The 13,247-nt window shown below is 39.9% G+C and overlaps 1 protein-coding gene across 8 annotated transcripts in view; it reads left to right on the forward strand.

Moving 5' to 3' along the window:
• The window catches only part of SYNRG (synergin, gamma), an 87,995-nt gene that overhangs the window by 549 nt on the left and 74,199 nt on the right, over positions 1 to 13,247 (forward strand). For 6 of the 8 annotated variants that reach the window (XM_010861537.1, XM_010861539.1, XM_010861543.1 and 3 more), the window contains exons 2-3: positions 6,918 to 6,958; positions 10,383 to 10,504. In XM_010861537.1, coding sequence (XP_010859839.1) covers positions 6,918 to 6,958; positions 10,383 to 10,504 — 163 coding nt within the window. Of the gene's footprint in view, positions 1 to 6,917; positions 6,959 to 10,382; positions 10,505 to 13,247 lie in introns of those variants that run through there. The other 2 variants (XM_010861538.1, XM_010861544.1) reach the window with 2 other exon arrangements.

A 13,247-nucleotide genomic window follows, 5' to 3' on the forward strand; every position in this document is an offset into this window, starting at 1 on the left:
TGGCAGCCGGCCGGGTGGGTCAAGGAGGGACCTCGACGCCTAGCTTCTAGCCCGGCTGTATCTGAAGCTGCCAAAGACTTCCCTTTCCCAGGGCTTCACCAGGGGCTCGGAAAGATCTTTTCACAGAGCTGGACAGGTGTTTCCAAGATATATGTGTGTGTGTCTCTTCGCACACTTCGTCTTTCACCGTCTTGTCCTTTTACTTCCTTAACATACCAGAAACAGGAAAACCTGAAGACCTTTGCATTTGCTAAAGAGCTCTTGTAGAGGTAATTCTTAACACCTGTCTCCTCAATAAACACCAATTCACTGTTGAACAGCACGTAGGCAGTTATCAGGACAAAGCTTCCAGACTTTTACTTAATCCTTAAACAAATTTGCTTTCTCTGTCATATTTCAGCTGCTAATCGCCAGTGCTTCCCATATCCAGAAGGATAAAAGAAATGAATGAGTGCAACCTGGCAAGTTTACCATTTGAGGAAATGCTTGATTCTGTGAAGTTTATATCCCACTTCTATTAATGACCTAGTCTGACTTTGTTTTGCTAGCCAACCCGAGGTTCATACACATTTGGAGATAAATTTAGTTCTTTATCTTAAGCATCCCAAATTATTTTTGGAAAACCAAGTGTTAGTTTTTTGATATGCAGGGTTTTAATTTTGGAGTCATGAATACCACAGTGTGAAGTCTTTAAAGTCATCACCTCCTGCAGGTGCTTGTAATATACATATATATATGTGCCAGAAAAAAGAAGCAGTTGCTGTTAAATAAACCACCTGTGTGTGACTCCATCTTTCATTTTCTCTACACCTTTAGATTTAAGACTGCTTTTTTTCCCTTTTGTTTTCAGATTTTCACTGTTGCATTAGTTTTTCAGCTTTTTTTTTTTTTTTTTTTAGCATAAGTCATTACTGGCTGGAGAAGACAAATACGTAAATCTCTTTTCTGAACATCAGGACATTTTTTGAGGGGCATTAATTTGATCAAGTATATGATGAATCATGGCACCAAGTTCTGGGGAAATATAAACTTAAAAGAATTGGCATTCTAGACACAGGTTTGGGGGGTTTTTGTTGTTTTTTTTTGAGGGGGATGTTTTTCATTTGGGGTTTGTTTTTGTTTTGTTTTCAAAACAGATGAAGGCATCTTTGGCGTAGAAAGTTGAGTGGATCGTTTCCTTTAGTCTGTAGTAGTTTAACATGAGCACAATTTTTTTTTCCTAAATATGGCCTGAATTGTGATAGAAATTAGAACTTTAAAATTTTTGTTTTCTATTTAAAATTTGGTTGTAGTAATGTTGCATTATTAAACTAGAGGATATATGAGAGAATAACTCAATTTTATATTGAAAAATGTGTGGTAAGTATTCCCTGCATTGGAGATTTTCCGAGGCTGAGAAACTATGCTTAATTTAAAAAGTGGACAGTTTTTAGAGACCAGTGGTGAGGGCTGAAGAAGCTAACGTTATGGCTGCAACCTAAGTATATTTTAGGGAAAAAGAAAAAGAACCAGGTGGTCTCTCTCAGCTTTTAATAGAGGAAATACATTAACCATAATTTACTGTATTTCTTAGGTACTTGTCTGTCTGCTAAGAGGCGAAGCAAAAAGCACTGGCATTTTCCACCTTTACTAATGTTAGCCTACTTTTGACTGGTATCCTGAATGGGCTACTTGGAATAAATTGTAGAGTTGTGTAAAGGGCAAAATTTGTCCAAGAGATGAGAAGTAAAAAAGCATTTTTTAAGTCACGTATACTAGGGAAAAAAAAAAAAGTTGAAAAATCTTGGTTAGTCTGTATCCTTCTGGGATAGTATCATTAGTAAGCACATCCATTTCCTGCATTTATAAGCTCCTTAAGGGCCTCCTCATCTTTTTATCTTCCACAGTATAGTACATTGTACACACAGAAAACATTCTATAAATATTTGTGGATTCAAGCATCATTGGAGGCAAACAAGAGCTATTTCAGCTGGGCCTCACTTTGAGGAGGGGTCTGCCCTGGTGGCTCAGAGGTTAAAGCTGCCTGCAATGCGGGAGACCTGGGTTTGATCCCTGGATCCGGAAGATCCCCTGGAGAAGGAAATGGCAACCCACTCCAGTATCCTTGCCTGGAGAATGCCATGGACAGAGGAGCCTGGTGGGCTACAGTCCACAGGGTCGCAAAGAGTTGGACAGGACTGAGCAATTTCTCTTTCTTTCATTTTGAGGAAGAGGAAAGGGTCAAGAGATTGTCATGGAGATGGGAAGGCCTAGTGAACAGTAGGGGACAGCAGGTAGGCTGGATGGTGGACTGTGGCACTGAGTGGGAGAGAAGAGTTGTGAGAGAAAACTGAAAAAATTCTGGTCCAACTGGAGCGGGCCCTGAATATAAACTAAGGAAATTTGATTTAAGGAGGAATCACTACACTGTTTTAATCCCAGGAGCAGCCTTATCAAGGGCTTCCCAGGTGGCGCTAGTGGTAAAGAACCCGCCTGGCAGCGCAGGAGATGTAAGAGACGTGGGTTCGATCCCTGGGTTGGGAAGATCCCCTGCAGGAGGGCATGCAACCCACTCCAGTATTCTTGCCTGGAGAATCCCATGGACAGAGGAGCCTGGAGGGCTACAGTCCATGGGGTCTTACAGAGTCAGAAATGACTGAAGCGACTTAGCATGCACACATGCAGCCTTATCAAATGGTCCTTTAGGGAGATGCGCCTCACCTGTGCTACATGAACTGCATTAGAAGCCATAGCGTCTGCCGGTGGGGAGATCCATTGGGAGGTCTTGTTGTGTCCAGGCTTCAGAGAGAAGGAAAGGCTGATCTGGGTTAGTCACGAAGATAGCTGAAAGTGGATGAATGAGATAGGCATGTGACGAATAGAGCTCACAGTGCCGCTTTCATACCAGGACACAAGTGACGCACAGTGGTTTCATCTTTGAAGTCAAATTGCTTGTCATCTTGCTGCCCAGTTTTTGGCCAAGCTTTTGCTGTCTTTATCAGTATCTTACCAGTCTTTAAGTACGGCGGCTGTTAGTGGTCTAAACATTTCAGAGAGTCTTATGAGTGGTACATAGGTCAGTAGGTAGTTTGGGTTGTTGTATAATTATTGGAGTAAGTCATGTTTGTCAATAATAGTCTTATTTTTATTAATTTTTGTTAAAATGTAGTCGCTTTGCAGTTTTATGTCAGTTTCTATTGTACGGCAAAGTGAATCAGCTATACATATACATACGCCCCGTCTTTCTTGGATTTCTGTCCTATTTAGGTCACCACAGAGTACTGAACAGGGCTCCCTGAACTAGGCAGCAGGTTCTCATAGATATGTAGTATGTATATAGTGTCTAGTGTCAGTAGTGTAGATACGTCATCCTTATCTCTCAATTCCTCCCCCGCTCCCCTTCTCCCCCTTGGGCTTCATACCTTTGTTCTCTATGCCTGTGTCTCTATTTCTGTTTGGCAGATAAGATCATCTGTATTGTTTTCCTAGATTCCACATATATGCATTAATATACGATATTTGTTTTTCTCTTTCTGACTGACTTTACTCTGTGTGACAGTCTCTAGGTCCATTCAGGTCTCTTCAAATGACCCAGTTCTGTTCCCTTTTATTGCCAAGTGATATTCCATTGTAATTATGTACTACGTCTTCTTTATCTAGTAATACCCTTAATTTAGTTTTTGTGTATGTTTTCAAAGTAACCTTTATAGGTCTATAATCTTTAAAACTGATTTTGAAGTCTCAACATGTTGACTACTTAAATGCATTGCTCCTCAGTTTATAAATCTTTTTTTTTTTAGTGTGTGATTAACTTTAAAAAAAACTGAGTCCTATGAAATTTCAACTTGCAGTTTAAACATGTTATCCAGTTAACACATTGCTTAGCTAATAAATTTTGTGTGCTGTTCAGAAAAGCTGTTCACTGTTCAGGCCTCTCTTTGGGTGCAGGCCCACTTGTCAGCAGGATTTGTGAGTGTTTCAGATCCTCTACAAGGCTGTAAATGACATGTAACCGATAGCTGTCCAACTAGAAATTTGTAAACCACCTTACCAAAAAAGTTCTTGATCAAAGTATTTTAAAGTTACAAGACTCTGCAGTTTGGGTTTTAGGCCTTTTCCTGGTCAAGGGGGGTGTTGTACAATAAAAAAATGCAAAGACACCTAAATTTGGCATAATATTCCTGGATCTCACTATGTGCCTATAAAGACTCTCAGAAATCCCCTTCAGATTCTTATCTTCCAGATTTAAGGACTTTTCCCACTCAGATTTTTTCTTCTTCTGTATTTGTCCCATTTTCTTTCCCTCTGGTCTCAGAGAAAGAAGTCCTTCATCGTTTTGCTGTGTTAATCCTATCCTCTCAAAAACCTTGTTTCTCAGTCTCTAATTATATCTTTTGTATCCTAAATCTTTATCTCTGCAGCTCCTGTATCCTGTGATGAAACTGCTCAAAGATCATCATTTTTAAAAACAGCAATCTTTATTAACCCCCATTCTTATCAACTTCTCTATAGCATGAGACACTGGTAACTCCTTCCTTAAATGTGGTCCTACCCCAGTTATAACTTTCAGCTATAATCAATTTCCTTGGTTCTCAGTGGCCATTCCCTACACAGTTTTCACTAAGAATTCTCCAGGGTTGCCTTTTGTTGTCTTCTAACTATGTATACACATCCCCTTGACTCCTTCATCCCCAACCAGACCTTATATTTTTTTCTCTTTTTACCTTTATTTAAAAGAGCCTAGGGGACTTCCTACTTAATCACTGGTGGTCCAGTGATTAAGACTCTGTACTTCCACTTCAGGGGGCATGGATTTGATTCCTAGTCAGAGAACTAAGATCCCACATGCCACAAAGTGTGGCCAAAAAATAAAGAAAAGAGCCTAGCTAGACTGATGCAGACCCTTCTCTTGCTCTGGTGTAACTTCTCTGATTGCCTGTTAGAATGCTCCCTGTGGACACCTTCCTAGCACCTTGCTCCCCACACCTGCTAACATTGGGTTCCTGTCTGCAGTGAACAGTGTCACCATCCTTGTAGTCACTCAGGCCCCAAATTTCAGAGGCATCTTCATTTCTTTCAGCTTTTTCAATACTGTTTGTCCATCCAGGTAGTTGCTAAGTCCTGTTGATTCTTCCTTTTAAATAACTTTCATTCATCTCTTCTTTTCCATTCCTACTACTCTGGTTATGGCCCTTTTCTTATTAAGATTAATAGTTTCTTTAGCTATTTCTTATTACTTCAAGTCTTCTCTGCATACCCCATTACCAGAGAAACGTACAGCACATTCCTGATGATTTCTCTGCTGAGAACCTCTGACATCAGGGAGATGTACATCCAAATCACAATGAGGTAGTCCTTCACACTCATTAGGATAACTCATAAACAAACAAAAATCCAGAAAATAAGTGTTGGTGGAGGATGTGGAACCTCCACCTGGTTCATTGGGAATGTAAAATGGCACAGCTGCTGTGGAAAACAAGCAGTTTTTCAAAAAGTAACCAGAGAATTACTATGTGGCCCAGCAACTCCACTCCTAGGGAGAGACCCAAAAGAATTGAAAGAGGGACTCCAAGAAATACTTGTACATCAATGTTCATAGCAGCATTATTCACAACAGCCAACCCACTGTCCATCAACAGATGAGTTGGATAAGCAACATGTGGTAAGTACAAACAATGGAATATTAGCCATAAAAGGGAATGAAATTCTGACACGTGCTACAACTTGATGAACCTTGAAAATGTTATGCTAAGTGAAACAAGCCAGATGCAAAAGGACTAGTACTGTATGGTTCCATCTAAGGTGGCTAGATGAGAAAAATTCATCAAACCAAAAAGTAGAATAGTGGTTACCAGGGGTTGAAGTGGGGAGAGAGTAATGGGGAGTTATTGTTTAATGGCTACAGAGTTTCTGTTTGTGATGGTGAAAAAGTTGTGGAAATGGATCTTGGTGGTGGTTGTACAACATCGTAATGCCATTGAACTATACACTTAAAAATGGTTAAAATGGTAAAGTTTTACATTATGTATATTTTACCACAATTCTTAAAAATCTGACTTTATGTACTCTTCAAAATCAGACATTTTAAAGGCCTTCTGCAGTCTGCTTACTTTTCCAATCCTGTGTCTTGTATTCAGCCTTAAATCATTTTTCTGAACGCGCTTCAGCCTCTGAACTTCTGTTCAAACTTGCTGTATAATGTGCCTTTCTTTTACGATATAGCTCGAGAGGCACCTCCAGAAACGTTCCCAAGATTTAACCCATCCAATTAGTCTGTTTTCTTCTCATTTCTGTTAGTATTCTGGCCCTCTCACAGGCCCTAGTACAGTCTATCCTATGTTAAAAGTTATTTGCCTGCATCTGTGTCTTCAGCAAGCCTGAGCTCATTCAGGCCTTTTGTGTAATAGGCACCCAATAAATGTTCACTGAATTGAATCTAATCCAGCCCTCTCATTTTATGGATGGAGAGATCGGAATCCAGGGGAGTCACACAGCGACAGAAGCAGGATCAGTTTCAAAGTCTTATCTCTTCTGGTTCAAAATTTTCCCCCTTGGCTAACCTGCTGACTGTCATGCATACTATGGATGCTCAACCTGTTTTGATGGTGGATAATTCAATACTTTATTATACCGTGGAACAGATACCAGGGCCCTGGTTACAGTTTTACTTATGTAAAATGTTACGTTTTATCTGAAATCTTTGCACTAGGAAGATCCTCATATTTTTTTAAAATATTATTTATTTGGCTGCATCGAGTCTCGGTTGCGACATGCTGGTTCAGTAGCTGGGATAGGCAGGCTTAGTTGCCCCTAGGCGTGTGGGGTCTTTGTTCTGCAGCCAGGGATCAAACCCGCATCCCCTGCATTGCAAGGCAGATTCTCAGCCACTGGACCACCAGGGAAGTCCCAGTCCTGATGTATCTTTGTTCTGTTTTCAGCTTCATGTTTCCAGTTGCCAGTGGATTAAGACCCCCTCAAGGTATGTGAACGTTTATGTTGTCAGCTTTCATTTTTCACTATTTGTTTCTGAACTTGGGGATTAAATGAGTAAAAAAAGTTCTGTTGCTGCCAAATAGAGTCAAATTTTCTTGTTGTCTTGAACCTGACAGCTTACTCCTAGAATTTCTCAAAAATTGGGTAATCTGGGGAATAAGAAAAATTATTCCTCATTCCTCCCAAACTTATTTAAATATCAAATCAGCAGGTTGTTATTTAACCTCGGAGATGAAGGAGACTTTTAAGACAGGAGTATTAAAGAAACAAGTGACAACAATGAAATGAATTGTAGTTCTCTGAATGCCAACTTTCTCCTGTCTTCTAGATTGTTAGCTCTGTGGGGCAAGGGCTGTGTCTGCCTTATGCTCATGAGTATCTCCAGCACCCAGCATGCTGATAGGAAATAATCAGGTCTTTTATAGCTGCTTATGGAATGAAAAAATGAACCTCTTTAGTTGTTTTAGCCTATGTTTTCTGTATATGAATTTGATCTTACTATAATCATGTACATAAGTTATCACATATTCTGCTTCTGTTTAAACTATTTTAAGTCTCTCTTATTTCTAGCAGTTTCTCTGCTAGGTAAATTCCTTCTCTTTCAGTTTCAGACAGGGGCCCACCAATATCTATTCTAGCTTTGTCTTCAAGGCAACAGTAGTGAAGGGGTATAATCTCAGCTCATCTCTCTGTACCACTGGGACAGAACATCGACAGAAGAATATGCTTGTCTGTCTTCTCACTTCTCCCACTCCTGTGTATGCACTTCCTCTCCACAGTCCAAGCCTCTCTGAAAACTGGCCCTTCTCACAAAGCCAGTGTTGACCGGTTATGGTAGGCCTGCTACAGAAACAGAGACTCCCAGGTCACCAGTAGAGATAAATGACAAGGAGCAGCTCAGTAGCAGGTAGTCAGTGTCTCCATTCATAATCAGTGATGGAGGCTGAGTTTCAGGTAAATTTTTCCAAGGGTCAGTTGTATTCTTGCTCACGCTTATTCATTATTTAAGCTCTCTGTAATTAGATGTGTCCTAGATTTGGATCAAGTGGTTGGAGGTCTGTTGTTGTTTAGGAAGACATCACAGCGTTTTGTGTTTATTTTTGTGGCTCCTAATTTTGCATTTTTATAAACTTTCAAGTAAAAATCTACATATGAAGCAAAGGAACAGGACAAGGATAGAGCCCACAAGGTTGCCTGATATTTTTTCTTCTGGAATTTGCAGGTGTGTTAGAGTGGACTTTTTGATCTTTTGAAGGCTTTAAATTACACATGGGTTATTTCTGAAAGCCTATACAAGGAACTGACAAGAAGAGTGGCCACCAAAGTGAATGGGAGACAGAAGGGAAACAAGACTTGTTTTTCAACTGTTTGTACTTCTGTGGCTTTAGATGTCATGCCATATCTTTGAGTTACCTGTTCAGGACTTAAATAAAATTATGAAAATAAATAAAACTATAGCTCCAAAGGCATCAGAGGGATAACATCCTCCTGTGCTATATCCAGTCTCTGCATTCTCATTGTGCATGATGGCTCACTCCCTTACTCTTTCAAGTCTTTGCTTAAATGCCATCCTTTTGGTGAAACCTCTTCTGACTATGAAATGGCAGCCACTTCTCTCCCTGACTCTCTTACCCCTTACCCTCACCTGATATTCACTTATTTCTTTTTATTATCTACCCCAGTTACAGTGTAAGTTCCATGAGAGTAAAGACCTGGCTTTGTCCAAAACTGTGTACCTAGAATGGTGCCCGACGTAGAGTAGGGCTTCAAATATTTGAATAAATGATTAATATAAGTGAATAACTTGCCACTGATTAGTGTTACCTCAAATGTAATATCCATGCTTCTGATACTAAACTCTGTAAATACCTTGAAGGTACACAAAATCCACTAGATAAACATGGTAGACTTTCAGGTCAGTTCAGTCACTCAGTCATGTCCAACTCTTTGTGACCCCATGAATCGCAGCATGCCAGGCTTCCCTGTCCATCACCAACTCCTGGAGCCAACCAAACTCATGTTCACCGAGTCGGTGATGCCATCCAGCCATCTCATCCTCTGTTGTCCCCTTCTCCTCCTGCCCCCAATCCCTCCAAGCATCAGAGTCTTTTCCAATGAGTCAACTCTTCGCTTTACCAGACCTTTAATTTTTTTTAATCAAAATTTGATTATTTTAATCCTTATACTAGAACTAGCATGGATGTGATCTGTGGTACAGTATAAAATTAGGATGAAATTTGTGTTCAGGCTATGTAGGGATTTTGTTTTATTCTCTGTTGCATACCAAGTATTTAGAACTGTGCCTAAAATATAGTAGACATTTAGTATTGATTAAATCCCTGGAGGAATGTAGTTTTCATTGTCCTCTTGGGACTACTTCTTTGGAAAAGTTTGGGAGGTACCATACGGTAAATCATACTTTCATCCATTATATACTTTGCATGCCAATGGCTGTTTTGTGGTGTTATATTAACCATATAAGGAAAGAGAACAGAAGTACCAATTCTTTAAGCATATTAGGTATTAAACAGTCTTGTGAATGTGAAACCGAGGTACAGAAAGAAGTTAAGCAAGTTTGCCCAAGGTCCCAAACCTAGCAAGTGATATTTTTAGTTGGCTTCAGAAGTTCATGCTCTTAACCTACTTTTGTATTAAAAGAAGCTTAATATTAACTCTTAACTACTAGTTATTTGCTGCTGCATAGAAAATTACCCCAAAACTTAAACAGTTTACTATTAAAATAGTAAACCACGCTGTGTCTGTGAGTCAGGTATCTGGGAGTAACCTCACTGGGTGGTTCTGGCCCAGGACCAAGGAGATTGCAGTAAAGATGTCAGCTAGGACTGGAGTCATCTAAAGGTTTGATGGGGTTGGAAGATCTGTTTCTGAGATGGCTCATTCACATAGATGGCAAATTTGTGCTGCCTTTTGGCAGTAGGTTTCAGTTCTTGCCACATGGATTCTCCATTCTCCATAGGACTGCTTGAGTATTTTCGTGATGTGGCAGTGGCTTTCCCAACAGCTGATCCCAGAGAACAAGGATGAAGCTGCACAGTTACTGAGAACAAGTGTGGGAGGGAAGGACAAGGACATGAATGCCAAGAGAGAGAGATCCCTGGGGGTCATCCTGAAGGCCAGATAGGTCATGTTGTGTATTTTTTAAGTATGTGCAAAAATTCTGTACAAGTATTATTATCTTCATTTTACAGATGAAGTTTTGTTAGCTTGCCCAAGATCACAAAGCTAAGTAACTCATGGACCTGGAATTTAAAGCAAGTCTGTCTCACACCAGAGCCTATGCCTTTTCCTCTCTACTCTGCCACTTCCCAAGAAACAAGTCCTTTAGGTACTTAGAGTTTTAAGAAAGTAAAGTGCTTACTTTCGACCTTAACAATATCTTTGTTTTTCAGCAGGTCTGATGCCGATGCAGCAGCAAGGATTTCCTATGGTCTCTGTCATGCAGCCTAACATGCAAGGCATGATAGGGATGAATTACAGTTCTCAGATGTCCCAGGGACCTATTACTATGCAGGTACTTGCCTCTTCTTAGCCAGTGTTTACAAAGTTATTGTTAATTGTCTACATACCAAGCTACATACTCGGAGCTTAATGTTATATTTAGAAATAAGTGTGGTCTGCATCTTAGGTGGCTTCCTTTGAAATAAAGTGAATATATGCCACTGCCCCAACCCACGCCTCCACGGGGAGATCCTCAAACGCTCCCAGGCAGGTCTGGCTCAGTCTTGGGGGGGTCACTGTTCCTTTCCGCTGGGTCCTGGTGCGCACAAGGTTTTGTTTGTGCCCTCCGAGAGTCTCTTTTTTGCCGAGTCCTGTGGAAGTTCTGTAATCAAATCCCACTGTCCAGAGTCAGATTCCCTGGGGGTTCCCTGTCCCTTTGCTGGATCCTCAGGTTGGGAAGTCTGATGTGGGGCCTAGAAGCTTTGCAGCAGTGCGATACCTTCTTTGGCATTATTGCTCTCCAGTTTGTGGGTCGCCCACCTGGCAAGTATGGGATTTGATTTTAATGTGATTGCGCCCCTCCTACTTGCGGCTTTTCCTTTGTCCTTGGCCATGGGCTATTCTTTTTTTGGTGGGTTACAACATCCTCCTGTCAATGGTGGTTCAGCAGGTATTTGTATTTTTAGTGCTCTTGCAGGAGAAGATGAGCACATGTCCTTCTACTCCACTGTCTTGATTACAGGAGTGGGCTTTTTTTTTTTTTTTGCCATGTATTATTTAATTAACATTTTTAATTTGTTATGTTTTTAAAAACTTCTTAAAGGAGTCTTTTGTTATTAAGTAAATAGAAAACCTCATTCAAGGATAACCAAAAAATAAATATGGTGAATCAAAACAGTATTACTAAATACTAGCTAGATGCTATTACTCGTTGGAGTAGATAAACCTTGTATTTACTTTCTCTTCATTTAAAAAAAAGGAAATTATGTCTACAATTTACCTGTAAATGGCTCAACCAAAAAAAAGTATAGATGTGTAGAAACAGAGCAAAGTGTTAATTTTATAGTGTTCTTTCAAGTTTTCTGTAGGTTTACAATTTAAAACAAAAGCAAGGGGTTGGGTGAAAATAACATGTAAAACGAGACATAAATGGGAATCTGAGAGTTGCAATGGAATTAAAGAGAATTTTCCTGCTGTCATGCTGAACATGTGTCCCTGTGTAACTGGTCATGATCACAGGTAGTGTCAATTAAAGCAAATAATTCTGTTTTGTTTTGGTTTAGAATTGGTGAGTGAAATTGATAGTATCATGACTTAATAAGTGCAGCCTAAGAAATGGGCTTTATCCATATCCATTTAGATTTCCATATTTTTGTAAACTATCTTCAGCCATGGTATCCATTTAAACCAAGTAAACTGAATCCAGGAGTCAAATCTTTGGTGGAATTCAAAAAAAGTGTTATTATTTTTTTTAAAGGGAGAAGGAGAAAGAAAAAAGGAGGGAAAAAATCATTCACAAATAAACCAGAGCAAAAGAATTTTGTATTACTAATATTTTAAGTGCCATATATTTCATTTTTTACCTAATTATTTAAAATTTCCTATTTCTGCATGTTTTATATATATATTAGTACAAGAGCACATGTATATAACTTATAAATAATGTTGAGTTAATCAGAATTTAAGTTTAAACTGTTGTCACATTGAAGTCATTTAAGCAAATAAAGTTTCTATGTTGTCTGTAAAGATTTAGGAAAACTTCCAAATCATTCTTTTCTTTTTAATTTTATTTACTTTTAAAAAGTTTTGGCTGTGCTGGGTCTTCGTTGCTGCGTGTGGGCTTTCTCCAGCTGCATCTGCTGGGGCTGTTCTCTGGTTGCGGTGCATGGGCTTCTCACCACAGTGGCTCCTCCTGTTGCAGAGCACGGGCTCTATGGCATGCGTGCTCAGTAGCTGGGGCACAGGGGCTTAGTTGCCCCATGGCATGTGGAATCTTCTTGGACCAGGGATTAAATCTGTGTCCTCTGCATTGGCAGGTGTATTCTTAACCTCTGGACCACTTGGGGAAATCCCCAAGTCATTCTTTATTCATCTCCACTAGGAAGAAAATGGGAATGAATTAAGCTTTTGTAAAGTTTAAGTTCAAGTTACTCAGCTTTCACTAGGTTATGCTGCAGAAACAAAAATCCCTAAGTCTTAATGACTTACAGAAACAGATTTCTCATTTGAGATACCTGTCCTTGGATGAGCTGGCTCTGACTCAGCTCTGTGTTCTTTATCCTGAGACCTTTATCTAGGACATCTCAGACTCCTGGCATAAATGAGAAGAGATGACCAAACCCTGTGATGTCTTTTAAAGCTTTCTGTCAAAGGTAGGAGTTATCAATCACACTTCTGCTTACAAAGGTAACGTGGCCCAAACAAACATCAATGGGGAGTCTACCAGGAGGAATGCACACCACAGAGGGATGTGCCAACTTCTTATAGTAAGGGCAGCAAGTCATTGTAAACAGGCCACCAAAGAATACCATGTGTTTCTAATTAAGATTTAGTAAGCTTCCTGCTTCAGCAATATGTGAACCGTGAAATTCCAGATGTTCAAGCTGGCTTTAGAAAAGGCAGAGGAACAAGAGATCAAATTGCCAATATCTGCTGGATCATCAACAAAGCAAGAGAGTTCCAGAAAAACATGTATGTCTGCTTTATTGACTATGCCAAAGCCTTTGACTGTGTGGATCACAATAAACTGTGGAAAATTCTGAAAGAGATGGGAATACCAGACCACCTGACCTGCCTCTTGAGAAACCTGTATGCAG

This window comes from Bison bison, unplaced genomic scaffold (assembly GCF_000754665.1).
Source record: "Bison bison bison isolate TAMUID 2011002044 unplaced genomic scaffold, Bison_UMD1.0 scf7180017864472, whole genome shotgun sequence".
In the NCBI taxonomy this organism is placed as follows: domain Eukaryota; kingdom Metazoa; phylum Chordata; class Mammalia; order Artiodactyla; family Bovidae; genus Bison; species Bison bison.